This window comes from Capsicum annuum, chromosome 1 (assembly GCF_002878395.1).
Source record: "Capsicum annuum cultivar UCD-10X-F1 chromosome 1, UCD10Xv1.1, whole genome shotgun sequence".
NCBI classification, from domain to species: Eukaryota; Viridiplantae; Streptophyta; class Magnoliopsida; order Solanales; family Solanaceae; genus Capsicum; species Capsicum annuum.
Genome location: NC_061111.1, coordinates 125,810,491 through 125,837,756, shown reverse-complemented (window position 1 = coordinate 125,837,756; position 27,266 = coordinate 125,810,491). Strand labels below are relative to the sequence as shown.

The window sequence follows — 27,266 nt, the reverse complement described above, 5'->3', positions numbered from 1 at the left end:
TATTATCCCTCAATCTCTAAAGCATAATCCACAAATGATCCTCATGCTAAACCTTATTCTTGAAATAAACCAAGATATCATCTATAAATACCATAGCAAAGGAGTCAAGATACGGTCGAAACACCTAGTTCATCGACTCCAGAAATGCGGCGGGGGCATGGGTCAACCCAAAAGACATTACTAAGAACTCATAATGACCATATCGAGCCCAAAAAATAGTTTTTAAAATATCCAAAGCTCTAATCCTCAACTGGTGATAATCAGATCTCAAATCAATCTTCGAAAACATGACAACACCTGAAGTTGATCAAATAAATCATCGATACAATAAAGAGGATACTTATTCGTAACCATCACCTTATTCAACTACCAATAATCAATGCATATCCGTATAGACCCATCCTTTATCTTCACAAATAAGACAGGCGCACCCCAAGGTGAAATACTAGGTCGAACAAATCTCTTATCCAATGACTCCTGTAACTGATCCTCCAATTCCTTTAGCTCTACTGGGGCCATCCTATAAGGAGGAATAAAAATGGACTTAGTGCCCGACTTAACATCAATAATAAAATCAATATCTTAATTCAAAATCATATTAAGTAAGTTCGTAGGGAACATATCCATAAACTCGTGGACGACACGGACAGAATCCAAGAAAAAAGAAGAAATAACACTGTGTCACGAATATGGTCCCAGTAATACAAATATTCCCTTCAACTAATTTACAAGCCTGAATATAAGATATGACCCTCTTAGGATCTGAATAAAGTGTACCCTTCCAAGCTATCCTTAGCATATCCGACGAAGCTAAAGTTACAGTCATGGCATAACAATCTAAGATAGCATGATAAGAAGACAATCAATCCATACCTAATATAACATCAAAATCGATCATATCTAACACAAGAAAGTCTATCTAAGTATCACGCTCAACAAAAGTCACAACACAAGATCGATGCACCCAATCCACCACAAAAGAATCACCTACTGGAGTAGACACACGAATAGGCATGGAAAGAGGCCCCCTTACAGAATCAAAACCTAAAGCAAAATATATAGACACATAGAAAAATATCGATCTAGGATTAAATAATAAGATGCAGGTCTGAAATAAATGGGATGGTACCTGCGATCACAACGTCTGAAGCCTCCACCTCAAATCTGATTGATATAGCATAACACTGTCCGTGACTACCAACTGGCTGAGTAGCCCCATAACCACCAACACAGACTCTACTATCTTTACCTCTTGCACCTTTCGTAGAACACCTACCTCTCACAACTAAAATAGGAATAGCTCTAAACACACGAAGAGAACAGTCCTTGGCCACATGGTGAATCTCATCACACACATAACAACCTCTACGACCAATATCAATAAGAGAAAGTACAACTGAGCCCGAAGGACCACCCTGAACTGTTAAACTAGAAGATCCACTAGCTGAACTCTATAAAATCACCTGTACTGGCCTGCCATGGTATCTACAAGATCCTCTAAAATTTTTGCCTCGAAAGGTCTGACTCTTGAACTCACCAAAATATCGCACCTTCTTGGCGCCTCCCTAAGATGCACTAATAATACCCTCTGTTATTTTACCGTGATCCACAATACTCTAAAGAGGAGCTCCAAGCATAATTATCTGAGATGTAGCCAACTAAAGAGAAATATCCAAACCCTTTACGAACTTTCTAACCTTTCCAAACTCGATGGAAAAGCTATTATAGAAATATCTAGACAGGCATGAAAGCATGCCTTATACTCAAAAACTATCATGGAGTTCTGCTCCAAATGATCAAACTCGTCCCACATAAGATCTCGCAAACTAAAAAGCACAAATCTCTCCAGAAAGACATTAACAAATTGATCCTATGACAACTCAGGAGCATCAACAAGCCTACAACTGAAAAATGATATCCACTAATTTCTCACAACATCTCTCAACTAATATATAGTATAAGCCACACCATCCGCGCAGAAAGAGTAAAACATAACTCAGAACATAAGATATGAAAGAATTCGCACGATAAAGAATAAAATGAGAAAAGTTTCCTAAAGACAACTTATAGCCTCTTGAAGATAGATATGGACGTCTACGTACCAATCCGCGAGACTCTATTAGAAATCCCGTTCTTACACCGTTGAGACCAATGAAACCTGGCTGCTCTGATACAAATTTGTCATGACTCAAAAATAAAGGTCATGATGGCACTTGTCGTGGCTATCACCTAAACTGATACAAAAAGAAGAAAAGACAGAAATATTCCACGATAAGGTTTCTATAACAAAGCTGAACCATATAAGTAATCATAACAATGCAGAAAGAACTTATCCAAAATACCAATCATGGCCAAAACCAGATGTCAATAGTGTAAGAACTACTAATACAATCTAAGAGTCAAATACAACAAAAAAATACTTTAGAAAGATAAAGGTGAACTTTGGATGCATGAATATACAACCACTACCTTGGAAGCTCCAATAATCGCTCGAGTCAAGAAATCTGAGGCGCACTCAAGCTAGGACTTGCACCGAAAGGGCGTAGTAGGCATAAGTACGGTCCACTTGTACTCAGTAGGTATCATAGGCCAACCAAGCAAAGTAGTAAATAAAGCACACAAAATATACACTAAGCGCACGTCACCTGCAATCAGAAAATATCCCACAACGGTAGCCCACACCGCTTGCACTAACAGTTCTAATATATCTAACATATATTACAACAACACATCAAGGTATAGAACACAAGTATACATTATGTCACATATAAATAGAATGAGAGAGAACATGTAGATACAAGATCATCAAATACAGCTAAAGAAAAGTAAGACAAATACATAGATGACAAGTCAATAAGTCAATACAACACAACATAATGTATATGATGATGATGATGATGCAGGAGGTCCTCGCACAATCCCCGTATACACCTACGGAGCTAAAGTTTTCCTACGTAGGACCCGTGGGGATTTTGTCAACCTATATACAATCCACATATCTCATATCTCCTTTCTGATATATCCCTCAAAAAGGATTTTATAAGGTGTTAGTATATTTTTTAAAAAAAGGTATTGCTAGTATTTCTCAGATGTTGCCACGGTGGTATCAATATTTCATGAATGAGTATGATATGAAGATGTAATGCTCACAATCAATCACAATGAGTATTTCCACAACCAATCACATGATATATTTCCATAACCAACCACAATGATACATTTCCACAACCACATGAGCCAATATCCACTTATTATTTTTATTTCATCCATGAATTTCCATGTTTCATATGCCAATAAAGTATGAGTATAATCACAATACACCAATGGTACCATATTAAACAATATAATACAATTATTCACATGTATTCAAGGCTATTAATATCACATAGGACCCCACACGATCAAACATATCACAAAATATCTCAATTTTGACAATTACATCACATATAGGCCCCCACACGGGCACAACACATAGATAGCTATTTTTCGTGATTAGTTCTCACCCTTAACATACATTTTGTACCATCATTTAATGCCCATCCCATTCTGAAGAGTTAAGCCATAACCTACTTCGAAAGTCGAAATCGGTCCGCTATACTTGAACCTGTGACCTTACTTTTCACGAAAAATCCCAAACTCTACTAAAAATATTAAATATGAAATCTACGCGTCAATACAAAATCAATGACACCCATATTGACTACTTTTGGTTTCGGATAAAAACGGATCCCCAAAATGGATTTCTGAAAAAGAAGGGCAAAATTGAAACTTTACTTCAAAAATATATTCCCCATATTTGTAGGAACCTACAGCTAAAAGCCCAAGTTAAATCGAGTAAAAAATGAAGTTCAAATCGAAGAAAAACCATTTTTGAGCTTTACCGGGTAAAATCTTTGAAATCTGGGTTAAAATCAAGAATCAGAGTTGTTTTGAAGGTTAAATTGATGAAAAACTTGTAATTATAAGATAAAAATACTATTCAAGTGAAAGGGGTGAAATTTGTGTTTAAAATCATGCCCTAAGATTTTTGGGTTTTGAGAAATTTATCAAGAAATTATTAAGAAAATGGATGAATTCTTACCTTTAATCCGTAATGAAACCAAGAAAAAGGTGTTAATTTAGCTTCCCAAGCTCCCACAAACTCTACTTTTAAGCTCTCACACTATATTAGGGTTTAACTTCCAAGAGGTAAGATGAAAAATGAATAAAATAGGTCAAAAAAGTTTATTTATCACTGCAGATTTTTCTGCACTACTGTCTAAAAAAAATTATTTTTTTTAAAACTCAATCCGAACTTCAACAGGGTGCTCAAAATTCGTTCGGAGTACGATTTATGCAAACTAACTATTCAAACACACTAAATTCGACACTCCGAACGCGATGGAGATATTAGATTTTCAAGAAAATGTCTTTTTCACAAAATTGACCCCCGAAATCCGAAATCACAATTTTTTAAACCGATGGTCGAAATGAGATTTAAAAGCCGTAAAATCAGACCAAACATGCTAACACCCTAAAATCGATATTATGGATCTGGTAACGAAGTCGTATTTTCATCCTAGGTTGTTCCGATCAAATGTGGGTTCTACTCCTATATTTCTAATTTTCCAACTTTCCAATCAATAGGTCGAAATGAGCTCGGGTGCATCGGAAAGCTGCTGGCACAGTCCGTTTGGCCATCTTCTGCACGGATCAAAAGATATCCATATTAGTCTAAAATAAGGCTCTCGAAGTCATAAAAAACCACAATATTTCATAAATGATACAAAAATGCATCAAAAATCATGCCAATCACTCCCACACCCCAGAAATATCATAATGCAACTACGGGGAAGGGTAAAATAGTCAAATCGCACAAAATCACAAATTTCACATATTTCATCAAGTTTTTAGGTCGTTACAAATATATTTAAATTACACCGATTAAAATTTGAAGTGAAATATAAGTTTATCTATACATTATTATTAAAAGAAGAGTAAAATATAAGATACATATATTTTGTTTTTTAAATATAAGTAAATGTATAGTTTTTAAATTTTATGTAGAAATCTTTTATACTCATTAATTGTTGTTGTTTCAATCAATTTTAGTTGTTCAATAAATTTAGAGAATTGAAAAAAGTGATTGCATTTATTAGTAGCCGTTTGGCCATGAAAATTACTTTTTTTCGAAGTTGGAGTTGGAGTTGAAGATGAAGTTGGAGTTGGAGTTGTGTTTGACCATGTCTTTTTGAGATTCTTTTTTAGACTTTTGAAAAAACTTTTTTAAATATGATTTTATGCTCTCAACTTTTAAAAATTATCAAAATCACCCAACTGCTAATTTACCTACTAACATACAACCAAATCTTCAATTGGTAAAATAATTAATAACAAACTAATTATTCTGATTGTTATTCTTCTAAAATTTGAATAAAAATATCACAAACACGAGCTAAATAAGTTTATCTAATCATAATCGATTGAATGGAAAAAAAATATATTTTGATATGTGTAAAAAGGTCAAAATAATATGTCGAGTCCTACATTATATGAGAAGAGAAAAATATATTTTAAAAATTAAGAATTTCTTAAATAGATGATATTTTGATCTAGATAAAAAATTATAATATTTAGCATTGGTAAAATATAAATTATTTAAAATATTATTTAGAAAATAAATTTTATACTAAGTATTAAGGGATAAACGTGCATGACACGTTCTCATAAACTAGTATATAGAAATATATAACAAAAGTTTAAAACATGATTTCTTTTATTATCTTTCAACATTTTCCTCCTCTCTTACTTCCTGACATAATTGCTATTTTTTAAAAATAAAAATTTTAAATCATATTTCTTTTTTATAACTTTTAAATAAGCAAGATAAAATATAACCAAAATACAATATTTTCAAGTCTAAACATAAAACACAGAAAGATGTTATAGAAACAGCGCATAAAGAGCATATTCTAAATATGTACTGTAAACAATATTACTTGAATAGAGAAAAAATATATTTTGATAAATTCTTAATAGAGAAAAAATATATTTTGATAAATATGAAAATATGATTGATAAATATAAATATATTTATATATTCTTAAATTTGTTGATGAAAATTCTTAATTATTTCACTTGAGTTAATTATTTTATTGAATTTGGTCTTTCAAAAAAAATTACGAAATTTAGTTAATAAGAGGGGTTTGTGTATATATTTAAAGATTGGAGTTATATGTAATAATAATGAAAGTTGAAATTGGAGTGGAAAAAAGAAAAAACAACAAAAAGTTGTTTTCCATTTTCGAAATTTAATTCCGGAATTGTTTTTCAAATTTTCATGGCCAAACATCATGATTTTCAATTCCGAAAATATTTTTCGGAAAAAAGGAAAAAATATTCATGACCAAACGGGCCCTTAATATAATTTGGAGGAAAACTTATTTGCGAAAGCATGGTAAAAACTAAAATAAGACTATAAAAGTCTTTTTATAATTGTGGCTAAATTTGGACAAAACATTGTGGTCATTTAGCACTTCCGTTTTTCCTTTTAGTATTTGTTTTTTTTCTTTTTTGAAAAAGAATTCGTGGCAATTTACTTTTCCTAGATTGTAAAAACCCCAAAACCTTTCGTATCCCGTGGTTATAGCCTACCAAAAGTGATTAAGCTATTCTGTAACCTACCAAAAATATGATTAGACTCTATTACTCCTATTAGTAATTGGGCTTTTATTTTGGAGCTTGTTAATAAATTCACCCCCATTATTATCATTTTTTTTCTTACAGCTGTAAAACAATAAATGTTCCGTAAATGAAGTAATTAAGAAAAGAAAATAAGCCAATGGCCTTTCTTCTTTCTCTTATTAGTCCGTTTCAGTATTTAACTCTGCTTATTTACATAAAGGAAAATTCCCTCTCTTTTCTCTGTTTGTTTTCCTTAGCCACTTCTCCCCTGAGTCACGCAAGTGTTCCTGGGAAAAAGAGGTCATCTCATTCCTTTTGTTTCTATTTCACCGTCACATTCTATAATATTAGGTATATGCATTCAATATTTTCAAAGTCTATTTGATCAGTCTCCCTTTTTGCGGTTTCAACCATTCAAAGCTCTGGTTTCTTGATTCTCCGGCGAGTCTATTACTGAATTGTTTTCTTTATTCAGGTGAGTGTTTGTTAAAAGCTGTGGAAAAGTTCATTCTGTGATTTTCTTTTTGTGGTGATTATGAAGAATGTCTTTAAGATGCATATATATGCATGTGACTGTTTTTTGGGGGTTGGCTAGAGTTTGTGCATTATACAATTGATGTTATGGTTCCATGCATATATGCTCCGCACTGCTGTGCTATTAGTTGTCACGTTTCTATTCACTATCATCTTTTTCTTTTAATTAGATTTTGATTTGCTTCACTTGAGCCAGAGGCTTTTTCGTAAATAGACTCTTGATCTTCAAGAGGTAGTGGTAAGGTCTATGTGCACTCTTAACACTCAACCCTCCCAATACCCTACTTTATGGGATTTCACTAGGTATGTTATTATTGCTGTTGTTGTAGTGCTTGTGCATTTTGATGAAGAAAAAAATGTGTTTTTTGATTCAGGTGCAGTATTGTAGAAGATGGTTTCAGGCGACGCCTCTCTTCCAAATAGGAGGACTAGACAACAATTTTTAAATTATTGTGTGGAGTTTATTGAGAAGCGGAAGAGATTGACTCAAAATGGTAATCCTGCTCAGTCTTCTAGTTCTTGTTCTGTGAATATTGGAGACGATGTGAGTTGTGGGATGAAAAGAATAAAGGTGGAAGAAACCACAGCTTGTGGTGGATCGGGTGACAAGAGAGAAATGGGAACTATAGTGAGAAGTCTGGAAAAAGGAAAAAAGAAGCTGGACAATGGGAAGAGGAAGTTCAGTCCAGGAACTTGTGAGTTCATTACGAAACGTCCTTTCATTGAGGAAATATCTGATTCTGATGACGACACTGATGATGATTCAAAGGAGGAGGAGAGTGATTCTGATGTTGATATCCTTGGTGACGGTGCTGCAGACTCTATTGCAAATATTGGATCAGGTTCAGGATCTTGGTCCAATGCGGGCTCTGTTGGGTTAACGAGTCCTATGTTGAATGCAGCAGACGAGGTTATTTCATCTACCTCAAGCATGTGTAAGACAACAGGGAAGACAACAGGGCCTAGTGAGCAGCGGGAATCAGAGGAGTTGATGGATCTTGAGAAATCAGAGGACTTTGTTGATTCTTTAAAATCTCAACAAGAGTTCACTGATACAACAGATTCTTCTGAGTCGGAATCTGAAGCAACAAGTGATGAGGACGCTGATGACCCCAAAGATAAGGATTACCGAGTGAATGAAAGATCAAGTTCTAGTCAATCTGATGATATAAAAAGTGATTTTGATGATGACTATGATGGAAGAAAGGAGTCAGAAGATGATGATGATCTGAGTTCTCCTATAGAGAATCAAAACAATGAAGGAAAAGGATTTGATGATTTCAGAAATGATTCTGATGATGACTATGATGGAAGAAAGGAATCATCTTTGAATTGTTTTGCAGAACAGAACACTGAAAAAGGAAAAGGATCTGATTATGTCACAAGTGGTTTTGATAATAACTCTGATGGAAGCATGGAATCAGAAGATGATGATCTGAGCTGCCGTATAAAGCAAAAAAATAATGAAAAAGAAAAAAAGGATTCGAATAGGGGGCTAATACCTCAGCTTTCTGTTGAGGATGAAAAGCACAGAGGACGAGCATATCTTATTCGGCCAAGTTCACTTTCTATGTTCGTAAAGAAGAAATTAAGTCATGGGAGTTGTAGTCGCCCGGTTCTTCTTAGTGATGACGAGGAATGTAAATCCTCGTCTGAAAAAGACAGTGAGGCTGACGATCCAGTGCAAAAGGATGTTGTTAAACAGGATAGAAAGACTCGGAAGAAGGTTCTTAAAGAATCTGAATTTCTGAGGTTTGTTGTTGATTCCATAATAAATGGTGATGATCAGGATAAACTTACTTCCCCTGAAAAGAAGGGACAGGTACCTGTCAAAGAAACGCTTCCTTTGATATTCCGGTTTGAAGACGAGGAACCTCTCCTCCCCGAGAAAGAAGAATGGCAAAAAGAAATTGAAAATCTTTTTGCTGAAAAGGACATGTGTACCTTAGAATCAGGTATTGGCTTCACAAATCCATCTGTATTGCCAGTGCAAGGATCAAAAGTTAATGACTGTCAGATGGGGAACCACAATCTTGCTCTAGATGAACAAATTGGACTCATATGTAAAGTTTGTTCACATGTGCATTTGGAGAGCAAGTACATCTTCCCTCCTTTTGTAAGTATAGAAGTTTTGTCCTGTTAAGCACTTTTCTTTTCAATTAGGAACACATTTTACTCTAATAGATTCAATCTTTATCTTAATGACTGCTCAAGAGGTCATTAATATAGGTGATGAACCTACTTAAGGATTCAAGCTGCTCAAGAGGTCAAACTAGGTGATGCACCTAGTTGCTTGATTCTTTGTTGGGCTCAATTAAATTGGGCCTTGGCAGACTTTGAGTGTTGGGCCTTTTCTCCATTGTCTTTCTCTTTTACTTAATCTGGGCCCAAATGAGTACATTAATATAGGCCCAAATCTGATCCGTAGCCTTGGGTCCATTAACTTGGTCCGTATAGCTCAAGTAGGTGACTCACCTACTAGCTTAATTAAGTTAAGCAAGCACCTCAATATTTTATTCCATATTCTGTTCTTAATCCCTTTAATCTAACTTACAACTTGTATACACTTAGCCATTTTAAACTTCAGATTCAAATACTAGCTTATGATCCCAAGCTAAAGAGTTGTATCACATGACTTGGTCGCGTCACATTAAAATGTACGGGCAGTATCTAGAAACCCATTTACACCATCAACTCTCGCATAACAAATCTAGTCGATTACCTATATCACAAGGCTATATCAAGGTCCATATAAGTAGAACAAGTACACACAAAATACGGGGTGTTACATGAATAGAGCGGAATGGATACATATGACTTTTGTACCATTGACCAAGCTTAATTTACGGAAACAACCTCTCTACTTCTTCGGAGGTAGTGGTATGGACTGCATACATTTTACCCTCGCCAGACCCCACTTGGTGGGAATACACTGGGTTTGTTGTTGTTGATTCAATCTTTATCTTAATGACTGTGTATGTAGTAGTTTTTGCTCTATTTATGCATGCCAATTATTTTTTCATTTAGCTGCACACTGTTCCACGGAATCTAAATTCATCGTAGTCTTGTCTGTAGCTTTGCCGTGCCAAGCTGGAGGTACTGCAGCTTTGCAATGCCAAGCTGGAGGTACTGATGCATTTAGTGGTTAGGATAATTGAGAACGGAAGTGTGCTTGGTGTAGTGCATGATAAGAATAGGGGCAATGCAGCTGGTTTTATGCCCAAGAGATTTGTTATAAGTTCTTGGATGTGAAACTTTTGACAGTTAGCTCCTATTATTTTCTCTTTCAATTTAATGGACGTGCTAAAAATTTACAAAGGTAAATGGAATTAGTTGAGTAAATTGTGAGGTTTCTTAGTTCATACAGTTATATTTATACTTGATAACCCTGGTTATATGATTTTTTTTTCATCCTTATATTTGATTTTATAAATTCTGCTCTCCAATTTATTTTTTGTTCACTCTTAAATTCTTGAACTTCGGTCATCTGCAGGCTGAGAGAACCCGAGGAAGGTATGGAAGAAAGTATTTTGGAGAGTCATCATTGCTCTTGGATGTTGACGGCTTTAGATATTATGATTCTTCCACAGTCCATGATTCTGCTATTTACGTGGAAGGAACTGTGTGGGATTTAGTTCCCATGAATGCCAAAGCAACTATGTATCTCCACCAGCGCGAAGGATTTGAGTTTATGTGGAAAAATATTGCTGGAGATATAATCCTTGAAAAGTTGAAAGAGCCTCTATCTGGTAATAGGGGAGGATGCATAATCTCACATCCACCCGGCACTGGAAAAACCCGCCTGACCATAGTATTTCTTCAGGCATTTCTGAAGCAGTTTCCAAAGTGTCGGCCTGTAATCATAGCTCCGTCCAATTTGCTTCTTAACTGGGAAGCCGAGTTCCAGAAATGGGAGGTGGACATTCCCTTCCACAACTTGAACAGCAAAGATTTCTCTTTTCAGGAAGATGAAGCTACTGTTAGTGTCTTCCACTGTTTATCCCGTGCTGGGAAAAAAGATCCACACCTTATACGTATGGTGAAGCTGAGATCCTGGGCTAAAAGTAAGAGTGTTTTGGGAATCAGCTATGACTTGTTCAGGATTCTCACAGGAGAAGATGGAGATGGTTACTCTAAAGAGATTCGAGAAATACTTCTTAAATTACCTGGTCTTGTGGTTCTTGAAGAAGGACACACTGCTCGTAATGAGCAAAGCCTTGTATGGAAGGCTTTGAATAAGGTTGAAACAGAGATGCGCATACTTTTATCAGGAACGCCCTTCCAGAATAACATCAAAGAGTTGTACAACACTCTCTGCGTGGTTAGTCCACGGTTTGCTGCAGATTTGGAGCAGAAATGGGCTTCTCTTAGAAGTTCCATTGACAAGGATGTCCGAGCACTGGAAGAGCTTAGGGATATCATTTCACCACTAGTCCATAGATGTAGTGAAAATGTTAAGAAGGAAAGCCTTCCTGGTATAAGGGACACCGTGATACACTTGAGGCCCACAGATTTGCAGGAGGAGTTGCTAAAGAGAATTCCAGAGAACCCAGGCTCCTTTTATGAACAAAATCTTGTGTCTCTGATCTCTGTTCATCCTTCATTAGTGGCAAAAAGGAATAAGTTCTCTGACTTAGAAAGCCAGCTAAAAGAAAGAGGATGTCGATTGAATCCAAATACTGGAGTAAAAATGAAATTTGTTGTGGAGCTAATCAGACTTTGTGATGGCTTGAAGGAAAGGGTTATAATATTCAGCCAGTTACTTGATCCTCTAAACCTGATCAAGGAGCAACTCAATTCTCTCTTTAACTGGACTTTAGGCCGAGAGATTCTTTATATGGATGGGAAACTTGGTGTAAAGCAGCGGCAGATATCAATAAATTCCCTTAATGACCCTAAGAGTGATGTCAAAGTGCTTCTTGCATCGATAAAAGCCTGTTCAGAAGGAATAAGTCTTGTAGGGGCTTCAAGAGTAGTTTTGCTTGATATTCTCTGGAATCCCTCAGTAGAGCAGCAAGCGATCAGCCGAGCTTACCGGAATGGTCAGACCAAAGTTGTGCATGTTTACTGTCCAGTGACATCAAAATGGGAGGTTGATAAGATCGAACAACAGATGAGAAAAAAATATCATTCTGATATACTTTTGTCTAGGAATGAAGTAAATACTTGCAAGACGAATCCTTCATGCTCTGTGTCAGATGATAACATACTAGAAGCCATGGTTCAACATGGGAGCCTCCGTCATATGTTTGAAAAACTATCTCATGCACCACGTGTGGTGCCTATGACATGCTTTAATTCTTGTAACCAACCTTAAAAAGAGGCAGTTAGTTTTGCGAATTTCAGGAAGCTTCCCTGCACGATGAAGGTATGCTTTCTTATTTGCTAGTTTATGGAGCAAGCAGACTTGTTTAGTGTATTCTGTTAACTGCCTGTCTTTGAAAAATGGCTGAAATCCTTTTTCTCTTTCTTGTCAGATCAATTGGAACTTTTCTTGGGTTGCGAATTATGACACCTACTAGGACATAATTTTTGAAGCCATCCTTCAGTGAGGCGCTTTATGACAATTGACAGGTACTACCATACCATCAGTAGGCATTTTTATGAAGATTCTAAATGATGTATTCACAAAATCTACTGTAATATTTCCTTCTTGATGATATTACCGAGAACTTCATTAGAAACTAGTGCCTTGCCTTTGTTGATAAGCAAATTATTTGTAATTCGTATTACTATTATTAACTGGAGACTCTTAATCAAATTGTTACTACTATAGTATCATTTGATGCTACTATATTTCAATGAGTTGTTTATACCGAATAAAAGCATTACGAATTCTGCATTTTTAGACATGAAACAAGAGTTTTATCTTATTCCTTGTGGTTTCAGGCACTTTGATGCAGTTCTATGGTTTTGGTAAAAAGAAAAAGAATGAAACAATGATGCAGATTCACACCTGGTTAAGCTGAGTCTCAAGTTGTCGTCATCACCCAGAGGATGTTCTTGTAACTGTAAAAACATTGTTTTGCCAGTCAGTTTTTCTTGTTTCGGAGCTGTGAAATCTCTTTTGCTTCTTTATCTTGTGAAGCATATTCTTAAAAGACAATTGTATTTGGCTCAAGCCAGCTCTTGGTATATATGTTTCAAGTTGAAGATAGTTGTAATGAGTATTCTGTGATGGAAAATTGGAATTATTGGCAAATCGGAATGTGCACCATTAGTATAAAAAATCTGTTGGTGCAGGTAATCATATTTTCAGGATATATATATATACGAGTAAGAAACCTTAAAATGTGGGATCTTGAAAATAATATATATTACTGTGCAATAAGTAAAGGTATCAAAACTGTTTACGTTATCGGTACAGATTATCTTGAGGGATAGACAGGAAAATTAATTAGAATTAAAGAGCAAGTAACTGGGGTTCAAAGTGCCCCAAAATAGAATTGATCTTTCGATATCAACATCTTGAATGTGTAATAGTTATACTTAGAAACAGTTGTGTCCATAAACCAAAAAAGGGTAGGTAAAACTTATATACAAATTAATCTTGTTAGGAAACAGAAAAAACACGTGCCTAGATGTTCTTTCCTCATCTACATGATGAATTGTAGATTTTTCTCCCACCACATTCAAGATGACATTTATAGGCATTGACAATCTAGAGATTGTTGTGGTTTCCTTCAAACCAAGTACAAGTACTTATCAAACTCAGATAGGTACTGTGCCAATGAAGTACTATTATCATGTTCAATATTATGCTGAGCTGTTCTTAAAATGGGATTTTCATTAGGAACAGGTCTAATGATTGTTCGAGGTGATCTTGGTGGAGATGCAAAAAACATAGAGGTTTCCAGGACTTGACGACTAATGCTTTCTTGATGAAGTAAGAGTCTTTGTGCACGAAGAGCTGTGATGTATAAACCAGCAGACAAGAAAACTGTCAATAGGCCAAAAACTCCAGCAGCAGAGAACAATCCCTGTCCAAGTACCAAGCAACTTTCTCTTGGTGTTTCCCAGTGTCTTAGATGTCCAGACTCCACACTTAGCCCTATTAGTAACAATATCTCCGCAACAGCAAATGAAACCCTGTTCAAATTGAAACACAACATGATTGCATTAATTAAGTAGTCCTACAAAACTTTTCTTTTAACATAAGCTATATTCATGTACAACATAAATACATAATACTATAGTTAATGAAGGCGGATCCAATATTTTGGAATTATGACTTCTAAATTCTAAAAAATATAGGTTACCGAGTTATGAATAAAATTATATATGCTCCATGTTAAGTAAATTTCTTAACATAAATGCAAAGTTTTTGGCCAAAGCTAATGAAATTTGCCTAACCCGAACTACTGTTGGTCTGTGCCTGACTTCAAAATGTGGATATTTGTATATATAATGGAAAATTTAGATCGAAAATAGAGGAGGATCCAATAGTTTAGGTCAGTGGATATGAAGTACCTGTTGGGTTCAAGGTGTGTGTATGAATGGAAAATGGAAGGAAAAATAGTGGAGGAAAAGAGAAACACAAAAATGAAAAGTGTACTCTTTTATGGAAAGCTTACTAAATTCTCCCACATTGGTGGGAGAAAGAAGCTTTCATGTATTTATATTGAGAAACACATCTCTACATAGATAGTGAGGCAATATCAAGGTAGCATCTCACGCTGTTGTCGTTGTCGTCGTTGGGCTCGGTTCGACTTTGAATCGATGAGATATGTTGTTTAGACAAAATTTATTTGAAACTTGATGAACAAGTGAAATTTTAATCAAAAGAATCTGATAGAAGTATTTTTCTCCGTGTGCGGGCACATTGCGCAATAGGGCGATCTGCGTGCGCACCTCGGTAACCTTCGGACGCAGGTGCCGCGCAGGTACTTACTGAAATTCGGACAATGTCACTTGCGGCTGCAGGTCCAGCACAGACTGGGCGCAGGTGACGTGACTGTTCAGAATAGGTACCTTTTTGCTGAACCAATGCTTCCTTTCCGAAGGGACCTTAAGGCTATAAATATCTTACATATTTCTCAGGTATAGATATGATATTTGACAGCAAAAATACTCGTCTTTTTTACAAAAACTCAGTGTGATCATTAGCCGTTGAGTGAGTTCGACGAATCCAATAATTTGGGAGACAAGGGTTGGCATTGTCACAGTCTCATTATATCGAAAAAGGTACTTGACAAATTCAAGTATATAGAATTTGGTACTACTAAGACTTCATTGGATGTGAGCTTCGAACTTCGAAAGAATGAAGGTAAAAAGTGACTCACAATTGGAGTATACAAGAGTATTAGGATGTTTAATGTATATAATGAATTGTACACGACCAGACATAACATGCGCTATCAGTAAGTTGAGTCGGTATACGATTAATCCCAACAAAACTCATTGGATGACAATAAATAGAGTTTTGGGTTATCATAAGTACACTCAAGACTAATAAATATCTTGCGGTACTTGAAGGCTATAGTGATGCAAATTGGATCACCATATCGGACAAAATAAAAGTCACGAATGGATATATATTTACTATTGGTGGAGGAGCGGTCTCTTGGAAATTATCCAAACAGACATGTATTGCTCGCTCTACAATGGAATCTGAATTTGTCACATTAGATAAAGTCGGTGAAGAAGAAGAATGGCTCCAGAATTTCTTGGAAGATATTCCTTATTGGCCCAAACCAGTGGCACCAGTATGCATACACTGTGATAGCCAAGCGGCAATAGGTAGGGCAAGAAGCATGATGTACAACGGTAAATCTCGTCACATAAGATGGAGATATAATGTCGTTAGAGAACTTCTCTCTAGTGGAATTATCACTATTGATTATGTAAAGTCAAAGGATAATGTGTCGGATCCACTTACAAAAGGCCTATCTAGAGAAGGAGTTGAGAGGACATCCAAAGGAATGAGTTTAAGGCCTAGGACAAGTCAGCATGGCGGTAACTCTACCTAGCAGACTGGAGATTCCAAGATCTAGGTTCAAAGAGATCAAACAAAGTTGTGTCTGACAGGTTCAACATTGTCATTATACTCAACCCATTCTCATAATATAGACAATGTTTAGTAAATAAGGATAAGACTTATGGTGTGAAGTCTTTTAATGATTATCTAAATTTGATAGATTTGACCAAATAGTTTAATCTACAAGATTGAACGTTTATAAATCACCTATGTGAGGGAGAATTGGAAGTCACTTCAAGGAGAATGTTAGTAAAGGCATATTCTTTAAGCTCTCATGAAATCGAGACGTGTTCATGGCTGAAAAGAATAAAACTGTGAGAACCATAAATGGTAAAAGGTTGGTTGTGTGACATGTGTTGTCTAGGTGTACATTAAAGCTCGACAGTTCAAAGATATCAAATCTACATATTGACTGAGTGCATCCGATGCATGTTCACTACGGAAAGTTCAAAGGAAAACCCACTTATCCAGATGCAATCAGTCTTTGCTAAATGATCACATACTTGTCCGTATATTCTTCAAAAGATATCCATTCCCCATTTATGTGGGGGGATTGTTGGGTTTAAGGTGTATGTATGAATGGAAAATGGAGGTAAAAATAGTGAAGGGAAAGAGAGATGCTAACATAGAAAGTGTACTCTTTTATGGAAAACTTACTAAATTCTCCCACATTGGTGGGAGAAAAAAACTTTCATGTGTTTATATTGAGAAGCATATCTCCACATGGATAGTGAGGCAAGAACAAGGTGGTGCCTCGCGTCGTTGTCGTCGTCGCTCACTCAACTCGATTTCGACTTTCCATTTGGATTTGAAAAATGATCGATTGATAAGATCTATTTTTTAGACAAAATTTATTTGAAACTTGATGAACAAGTGAAATTTTAATCCAAAGAATTTGATAGAAATATTGTTCTCCCTGTGCGGGCACATTTCAGACGCCATGCACACTGCACCTCGAAGGGATGCAATCCTTCGAGGTAAAAGGTACACTGTTTCACGCAATAGGGTGATCTACGTGCGTCCCTCGATAACCTATAGGCGCAGGTGTAGTGCAGGTATTTATTGGAATTCAGACAGTGTCACCTGCGGCCGCAGATCAGGCGTAGGTCCATCACAAACGATGTGTGAGCTAATGCTAACATATTTGAGGCTTTTAACTAAGAATAATTGCGAAGTCTTAAGGAAATTTTGTCGTTTTTGATTGCTTTATGTTTGATTTTGCAGTAGAAGATAAAATGCTAGAGAACCAACAAGAATGGAAGCAAATGAGCTGAAATCTGAAGTAAATAAAGGCGAAGTGTGGCTGACGACATTTGTGATAAGTCGTCAGCCCTGTGATAAGCTATCAGCTTCATCATTAGCAGTAAACAGATAATTGGCCTAAGTTGAAAGCTGTGACGACATTTTATGATAGGATGTCAAGGAGCTGATAAGTCATTAAGATTACCGTCAGCCTAAGGCAGAACATGGGAGCTGAGGAAAAGCCTTGACAACATTTGTGATAGGTCATCAAGGAGCTGATAGGGCTTTACCGTTTGTCGTCAGCGTTAGGCAATGAGTACCAAAAGCATAAAGAAAGCTGACGACATTAGTGATAAGTTATTAGCCGCCTGATAGGCTATCACAAATGATGTCACCTAATCCGAGGAATTTCTGAATTTTATTATTTTATTTCCATAATTACGGTGAACTATTTAAAGCCTTGTTTAGGATTTTCTTAAGAGTTCCGAACCTTGAGTTTTGAGAGATGATACTTTGATATTTTTCTCCCTCTTCTTTTGTCTTAAGAAAGCAATTACTTTAAAGAGAATATCATTATTATTTTGGGATTATCCTTTGGTGATTTAATCCGAGAATCTCTAGTTACTATTTATCTTTCAAAGAATCAATTCATCTAGTTGCTTCGATTATTACGTCATGAGCAACTAAATTCCTTTAACTTGAATTATGGGATCTAGGGGTAGGTCTTGATAAGGTGTTGAGTGTTCTAGATTCAAAAGGTGGTAGGACTCCTTCATAATTCTGATGTTTTAATTATTGTCTATTGGTTGCAAATGATAGATAACACCTGATTTGATTTTCTTGAGAAAGAAATCAAATATAGTGGAAAGTGAATTATCAATAGGGACTTGGAAACACTAAACTTCCGTTTAATAATCAGCGCTGTAACAAGGTTGGTTAACCTAAAGTAGAATCTGGGCAGTGAATATAAATTCCCTAAGTCCGAGAGGATTAGGTAATTAAATACTTAAGTAGGTCGAGAGACATTTAAGCATAACTTCACTAAAGATAACTTGTTGTCCTACCTACCGTGAGAATCTTGAACCACTAGTAGCATTTGTCAAGTATCAAAACCCCTAGTGAACATAATTCTGTTTTTTCATAAACTCTTGATTACAAACATTAAACTAAAGTGATCAACAATTACTTGTTAACTAAAACCCCTCTTTTCTGGAAACATCCAACTATCAGTTGATTAAATCGCAAACGACTCACGTCCATACCATATTCCCTATGGGATTCCAACCCCCACCTAGTAAGGTTTTATATTGAAAATAATCGCTTACATTCTCGTTGAGAGGTGTAGTTTGAGCTTTATAAAAAATGGTGCCATTGCTGGGGAATACGATTGAAAACTGAAGTTTGTGTGTGCTAATTGACTATTAGTCAAGTTTTCTAGTTTTACATTTATTTGTTGTTTTTGTTTATTTGCAGGATCTTTATAGTGTATGCCAAGAACCAGAAGTTTTGGAGAACCGTTATTACCACCTAATCTATAACCGCAACAAATTGGAAGAATGGCAGAACAGTAAGAGATTGACAAATTGGCAGCCTTAGCTAGAGCTCAGGTGAATGTACAAAATGTCGGGCAATAAAAACGACATCCAAATCCTGAGGATAAAGATTTGGGAGATGAGGAGTTGCTGAATCCTGGTAACCCAAGACGTGTAGAGCAAATAGCTACACCAGTACGGCATAATGTTAATAGGAATCGTCGATTTCAAGAAAGACAAGAGTACTAGACGGTCCAATATAATCTCAATGATGATGATGATGGAATGGATGGAACAGGTGCAACGGGTGCAATTATTCCTCTACCGTTGGTACCTGGGGCAAAATTCAACATTACGAGTACTATGATTCAACTCCTAAATCTGAAGGGGTTGTTTGGTAGCCTTCCTGGGGATGATCCGAACTTGCATCTAGTGAATTTTGTCACCATCTGCAAATCTTTTGATAACCTAGGAGTGGGCCAAAATTCTATCTGGTTTAGATTATTTCCATTATCTCTGTCTGGAGGGGCAACATTGTGGTTAAATAAGCTGACACCCAATTCTAAAACTAACTGGAAGAAATTGAAAGGAGCTTTCCTAGAAAGGTTTTTTCCACCTTCCAGGAGAGTACAGTTGAGGGACGAAATCAGCAACTTTAAGCAGCTCCCGACTGAAGCCTTGCATGAAACCTGGGAAAGATTCAAGAAGAAGTTAACACAGTGTACGAACCACAACATAACAAACATACACTTGATGGAGACTTTGTACAGGGCTCTTAACTCCATTACAAAGCCAATTGTAGACAATGTTACTGGTGGTTCGTTTGTTGATCTTACATTCCCAGAGGCTTCAAAGATGCTGGACAGAATGACCAAACAGAGTTGGGCATGACATACTAGAGACTCTGTGATGGCCATCCCCACTGCTTCTGTAGGTATTATTATGGAACAACACAAAAAAAAAGAGGAGCGTAACCAATACATGGCTCACCTTAAAACACAGATGGACTTACTAACCAAACACTTGCTATTAGGTAAGATTGAAAAGGTAAAAGTTGTGATGTCTCAGGATAGAAGTGAGGCTGATGCAGATAAAGAGGATAACTATGTTAATAATCAGGGGGGTTTTCGAGGCAATAACCAAGGGAATCAAGGTCAGACTTACTATGATAAGCCTGGTTATAAAGATAGAGAGTAAGGAAATTAGAGGAATAACAATAACAAGAGCGGGCTATATGTTCCTTCTGGAAATCGTGAGGCTGTTTCAACAAGTTCTGAAAAAATATCCATGGAGGACATGATGGCTAAGTTGTTGAAGAAAGTGGAAGATACCAACTCTGGTGTGACCACCATGAAGATCGATCTGATATTCATCAGTCAGTTGGTGCACTCATACTCCACTGTAATCAAACAGTTGGAGCAGCAGATGAGCCAAATCTCTGCAGCATTCAACTAGAGAAAGAGCGGAACGTTACCAAGTGATACGGTCTAAAATCTACAAAATAATGGCTAATGTATGGCTATTACCACTAGAAGTGGTAAGATATTACTTGGCCTTTCTGTGGGCAAATCTGTAAGTGATGAGGTAGTTGATGATGAACCAAAAGAAAGTAGTACAGTGGAGTCTGAAAAGCTGGATAATTCTGATGATGTTCCGAAAAAAAGAAAAGAGAAGAAGAATGAGGTAGTGCTAAAAACTAGCCCAAGACCACCACCTCTCTTTCCTCAACGATTGAAGAAGAAAACTGATGATGCGAAATTCAGCAAATTCATGGCAATGATCAAGCAGTTGATAATAAATATGGCATTGGTGGAGGCACTCGAACAAATACCAGGATATGCTAAATTCATGAAGGACTTTGTGACAAAGAAAAGAACAGTGAGCTACGAATTGAAGGATAATCTTCATTATTATAGCGCTATTTCTACAAGGACCTTTTTGCAAAAGAAGCCAGACCTAGATGCATTCACTATTCCCTGTACAATTAGGACTATGAAATTTTCCAAGGCATTATCAATCTGGGATCAAACATTAATTTGATTCCGCTAGCTGTATATAAAAAGTTGGGTCTGGGAAATCCCATACCCATCAACATGCAACTCGTGATGTCGGATAGGTCAGTAAAATGACTTGTTGGCATTTTATATGATGTGTTGGTGAAGGTAGTCAGCTTCATATTCCCTGCAGACTTCATCATTTTGCATTATGAGTTGGACTTCAAGGTGGCCATAATCTTGGGTTGACCTTTCCTTGCAATCGAAAGTGTATTGATTGATTTGAGAACGAATGAGCTCTTATTCAGGATGAATGATAAAGTGGTACAATTTGATGTGTGTAAATCAATAAAGCCGTAGAAATAAATAAGTGTGTTCTCAGTAGTTGATATGTATTATGAGGACAAACTAAAGGTTTCAAGAGAGGAGCAACTTGTTGTCGAGCCTTTAGCTGCAATTCTGATGAACTTTGATCGTGAAGGCATTGAGGAGTATGAAGAAACTGTTTGTGCCCTGTCAGGCATGGGTTCATATCCTTATGCTCCTAAAAAGATAGACCTTGACCTGGCTAATCAACCAACACCACGAACGAAGCCATCCATTGAGGAGCCACCAGTGTTAGAATTGAAAGAACTGTCTGGGCACTTACAATACATGTTTTTGGGCAATAGAAACATACTACCTAATATTATTGCTGCTGATCTGGGTAAGCAATAGGTAAACGCTCTTATTTCAATACTTCAGAGGCACAAAGAGCTATAGGATGGACCATCACAGATATTATTGGCATTCCCCCTAGCATCTGCATGCATAAAATACAACTTGAAGATGATTGTATTCAAACCATAGAGCATCAATGCCGTATTAACCCACCAATGAAAAAGGTGGTTAAGAAGGAAATTATTAAGTTGTTGGATGCATGAGTGGTTTACCTGATTTCTGATAGCAAATGGGCGAGCCCAGTTTAATGCGTGTCCAAAAAGAGGGGCATGACTGTAGTTGCAAATAAAAGGAATGAGTTGATTCTACTTAGGACTATGACTGGGTGGAGGGTTTGCATAGACTACCGTAAGCTGAATTCATGGACTCTGAAAGACCACTTCTCGATGCCTTTTATGGACCAAATACTTGATCGATTGGTTGGAATAGGATGGTATTGCTTCTTGGATGGATATTACAGATACAACCAAATCTGTATTGCTCCTGAAGACCAGGAGAATACGACATGCACATATCCATATGGAACCTTTGAATTTAAGAGGATATCGTTTAGACTATGCAATGCACCTGCCACTTTTCAATGGTGCATGATGTCTATCTTCTCAGATATGGTGGAGGACACCATAGAGGCATTCATGGATGATTTATCTGTGGTGGGAGATTCATTTGAGGTGTGCTTTCAAAACCTGAGCATAGCCTTGCAATGATGTGTTGAATTCAATTTGGTGCTTAACTAGGAAAAGTGCCATTTTATGATAAAAGAGGACATCGTTCTCGGCCACAAAATTTCAGCAAAAGGGATAGAAGTTAACCGAACCAAGGTGGAAGTTATTGAGAAACTATCACTTCCCATTTTAGTGAAGAAAGTGCGTAGTTTTCTTGGACATGCTGGCTTTTATCGGTGGTTTATAAAAGACTTCTCGAAGGTTGCAAATCCACTTTGCAAACTTTTGGAGAAAGAAGTGAAATTTTCCTTTGATGACGATTGCTTGAAAGCATTTGAATGCCTTAAAAAAAGCTAGTTGAGGCCTCTATTATTGTTGTACCAGACTGGTTAAAACCGTTTGAGATCATGTGTGATGCAAGCAGTGTTGCCCTTGGAGCTGTATTGGGATAAAAGAAGGACAAACTGTTTCATCCAATATATTATGCCAGCAAAGCACTGAATGGAGCGCAAAAGAACTACACCGTTACTGAGCAGGAGATTCTAGCTATAGTGTATGCTTTTGAGAAATTCAGGGCTTATCTGCTTGGGACCAAGGTGGTGGTTCACACTGACCATGCAGCCTTGAGGTATTTGATGGCTAAGAAAGATGCAAAAACAATACTGATTAGATGGGTGTTGCTGCTATAAGAATTTGACTTTGAAGTCAAAGATAGGAAAGGTTGTGAAAACCAGGTTGCAGATCATCTATCTACAATGGAAGGTGAGCAAACAAGTAGTGATGAAATGGAGATAAATGATACATTTCCTGATAAGGAGATAATTAGCTATTACGGTGGAGAAATTGCCTTGGTACGTCGATTTTGCAAATTATGTTGTGAGTGAAGTCATTCCAGAAAATCTCTCTTTCCATCAAAGGAAGAAATTCCTGCATGATGTGACACATTACTTCTGGGATAAACCATATCTTTTTTGGCTATATGCTGACAACATTATAAGGAGATGTGTTCCAGAGATGGATGTATTATACATATTGGAGGCATGCCATGCTTCCCCATTTGGAGGCCACCTGTAGGTGATCGAACGGCTAGGAAGGTATTGCAGACCAGCTACTATTGGCCAACATTGTTCAAAGATGCCCACGAGTTTGTGCTGAAATGCGACCAATGTCAGAGGCAGTGGTCAATCTCCAAAAGACATGAGATGTCTTTGACTAAGATACTTGAAGTGGAATTGTTTGATGTTTGGGGCATCGATTTTATGGGACCTTTTGTAAGATCGTATGGGATGAAGTATATTTTAGTTACTGTTTACTATGTCTCGAAATATGTTAAAACTGTTGCCTTGTTCGATAATAAAGGAAAGAGGGTTGTTGCTTTTCTCAAGAAGAACATCTTCTCTCGCTTTGGAGTACCACGTACTATTATAAGCGATGGAAGATCTTATTTTTACAACAAAGTATTTCGAGCGACGTTAGAAAAATATGGGGTGAAACAACATAGAGTATCCACTCCATATCACCCACAAACTAGCAGGCAAGTGGAGGTGTCAAATCGAGAGATTAAAGCCATCCTAGCCAAAATGGTGAATGCTAGTCTGAAAGACTAGTCTCAAAAGCTCGATGATGCCTTGTGGGCATATTGAACTACTTTCAAGACACCTATTGGAATGTCACCATTTCAGCTGGTCTATGGAAAAGCTTGACACTTACCAATAGAGCTGGAGCAAAAAGCCTTATGGGCACTCAAAAGGCTGAATTTGAGTTGGAAGGAGGCAGCAGAGTTGAGACTGGGACAGTTGAATGAGATGGATGAATTCCATCTCTGGGCATATGAATGAGCAGACCTATATAAAGAAAATATAAAAAAAACCATGATTGGAGGATAGAGAAACGAGACTTCCAAAAGGGTGACTTGGTGCTCCTGTTCAATTCTAGACTCAAACTGTTCCCAGGTAAGATTAAATCTAAGTGGTCAAGCCCTTTTAGAGTTAGTCAAGTCTACACATCAGGAGTGGTGGAACTTAAAAATAAAGACGGCAGTACCTTCAAGGTAAATGGGCAACGGTTCAAACTTTATATTGGTCCAAAAGAATCAATGAAAAGTGTCACTACTATTTATCTCGATAAAGTCTGAAGTAATCGAGATACCTGAGTCGCACCGCGGAGTTAAATTAGGCACTGCATGGGAGGCAACCCATGACCCCGAGATTGATCTATTTTAGGTATACTCTAACCCTTAGTTTAGATTTTCTTTGATTTTAAGTTGAGGGTGTAGGGTAAATTTGTTGTTGTAAAATTTTGTAGTCAACTAGGAGAAATACTTGTACTTGAGGCAGTTGAATTATTTTTGTGATTTTTTTACACCTCTTCAAGCGATTACTACTTTAAACTGAGTGATTTGTATTTAAGTATGACCACCGTGCATCTTTGTATGGCATTAGTTGTAGTAACATAATAATCATTGCTAAATAGCTGCACGAACTGAATGAGTAGTCGAGTGTGATATACCTGTACGCCAAGTGTGTGTGTGAGATGTTACTTAGCTTCCTCTGTATGTTGAAGGCAGAACTTACCCAGTTAGTCTTACCTAGATTGAAGGATAGGGGTTAGGAAAGGATTATAGGTCGCTTTAATATTAGCTCACTTTAGCCTAAATGACCTTCCCTATGTGTATTATATCCCTTGATCCCTTTTTTGAGCCTAATTAGCCTATTTCTTTGTGTGACACCTGTCACTTTCTCATTTAGATGATAATAAACCTATTTTTGTCCTGGTCCTCCTTAGACACTGTGCACCTTGACTTAGGCAAATGGCCTAAGTTGAGGGTGGCTATCACCAGGGGTGTGTGATATAGAATAAGTATGAAGAAAGGTAGCATAAAAGAAAAGAATAAAAAACTGGATGTAGAAGAAAAGAGCAAGAAAAAGAAAAATTATGAAAAAAATAAGTAATTGAGAAAAGACTGCACCCATCCTAAATAATTGTGATCAAGAAAAGAGAAGAGCGAAAAAGACTAATGAGTGAAACCCCAAAAAGCTAGTGTAGTATCAAGGAGGTTTAGTCACTTTAAATGCCATCAATTATTATACCAGCCCCTTGCCTACAATACAAGCCTAAGAGAAGTCCTATAGTGATCCTAGTTGACCTATCTGAAGATCTGGGTAATGAAAATAAGGGCAAGCCTATGGTACTTGGCATACACTGATTGGAACTTTGTTCTGAGAGTGACTTTTTGATTGTCCCCGTGGTTACATATATAATTCTTGATATAAGATGAGGGGGATTTCTTTGCTGTGAGGGCACACTAGTTACATTGCTAGTTACTAACTTTTTGGGTAGTGTAATACTGGTCTATGCATGGTTGTTATAGATGAATTTATGCCATATATTTATTCTTGTGTATTGCATTGGTGTTCTTTATTTTACTTGAATTGACTAACTTTGGAGATGGTGAAAGTGTTTTGAGATGATATGGATGATTGACTGCCAAATGTGCTTTGTATTCTCTTAGTTGTGCTGAGTTGCTTGAGGACAAACAATTATTTTAAGTTGAGGGTGTTGATGTGTGAGGTAATGCTAACACATTTGAGGCTTTTAACTAAGAATAATTGTGAAGTCTTGAGCAACTTTTGTCATTTTTGATTGCTTTATGTTTGATTTTGCAGTAGAAGCTAAGATGCTAGAGAACCAACAAAAATGGAAGCAAATGAGCTGAAATCTGAAGTAAATAATGGCGAAGTGTGGCTGATGACTTATCACAAATGTCGTTAGCCCTGTGATAAGCTATCAGCTTCATCATCAGCAGTAGACAGAGAATTGGCCTAAGTTAAAAGCTATGACGACATTTTGTCATAGGACGTCAAGGAGCTGATAAGTCGTCAAGATTGCCGTTAGCCTAAGGCAGAAAATGAGAGATGAGGAAAAACCTTGACACATTTGTGATAGGTCATCAAAGAGATAATAGGACTTCACCATTTTTCTTCAGTGCTTGGCAGCGAGTACTAAAAGCATAAAGGAAGCTAACGACATTTGTGATAAGTCTGCAGCTGCCTGATAGGCTATCACAAATGGCATCACCTAATTCGAGGAATTTTTAAATTTTATTATTTTATTTTCATAATTAGGGTGAACTATTTAAATCCTTGTTTAGGGTTTTCTTAAGAGTTTCGAACCTTGAGTTTTGAGAGACGATACTTTGATATTTTTCTCTCTTTTCTTTTGGCTTGAGAAAGCAATTACTTTAAAGAGACTATTATCATTATTTTGGGATTTTCCTTTGGTCATTTAATCCGAGAATCTCTAGTTTCTATTCATCTTTTGTAAGTTTATCTTTCAAAGCATGAATTCATATAGTTGCTTCGATTATTATGTCATGAACAGCTAAATTCCTTTAACCTGAATTATGGGATCTAGGGGTAGGTCTTGATAAGGTGCTGAGTGTTCAAGATTTAAAAGGTGGTAGGACTCCTTGATAATTCTAATATTTTAATTATTGTCTGTTAGTTGCAAATGATAGATAACACCTGCTTTGATTTGCTTGAAAAAAAATTAAATATAGTGGAAAGTGAATTATCAACAGGGACTTGGAAACACTAAACTTCCATTTAATAATCAGCGTTGTAACAAGGTTGGTTAACCTAAGGTAAAATCTGGGCAGTGAATATAAATTCCCTAAGTCCGAGAGGATTAGGTAATTGAATGCTTAAGTAGGTCAAGAGACATTTAAGCATAACTTCGCTAAAGATAACTTGTTGTCCTACCTACCGTGAGAATCTTGAACCACTAGTAGCATCTGTCAAGTACCAAAACCCCTAGTGAATATAATTTTGGTTTTCATAAACTCTTGATTACAAACATTTAAACTAAAGTGACCAACAATTACTTGTTAACTAAAACCCCCTTTTTCTAGAAACATCCAACTATTAGTTGATTAAATCGC

The 27,266-nt window shown here is 36.6% G+C and overlaps 2 protein-coding genes across 3 annotated transcripts in view; one reads left to right on the top strand and one right to left on the bottom strand.

Annotated features, from left to right (window-relative positions):
- The first annotated feature begins 6,863 nt into the window (after positions 1-6,863).
- LOC107878798 (SNF2 domain-containing protein CLASSY 4) lies at positions 6,864-13,350 on the top strand. Its single transcript, XM_016725934.2, has 5 exons — positions 6,864-7,138; positions 7,572-9,313; positions 10,691-12,565; positions 12,675-12,771; positions 13,087-13,350. The coding sequence occupies exons 2-3, from the start codon at positions 7,589-7,591 to the stop codon at positions 12,512-12,514; spliced, it is 3,549 nt and encodes a 1,182-aa protein (XP_016581420.2). The 5' UTR covers positions 6,864-7,138; positions 7,572-7,588; the 3' UTR covers positions 12,515-12,565; positions 12,675-12,771; positions 13,087-13,350.
- Positions 13,351-13,605: 255 nt separating this feature from the next.
- LOC107878807 overlaps positions 13,606-27,266 on the bottom strand; it is a 29,182-nt gene continuing 15,521 nt past the window's right edge. For both annotated transcript variants that reach the window (XM_016725946.2, XM_047407321.1), the window contains one exon: positions 13,606-14,286. In XM_016725946.2, coding sequence (XP_016581432.2) covers positions 13,881-14,286 — 406 coding nt within the window. In that variant the 3' untranslated portion in view covers positions 13,606-13,880. The remainder of the gene's footprint in view (positions 14,287-27,266) is intronic.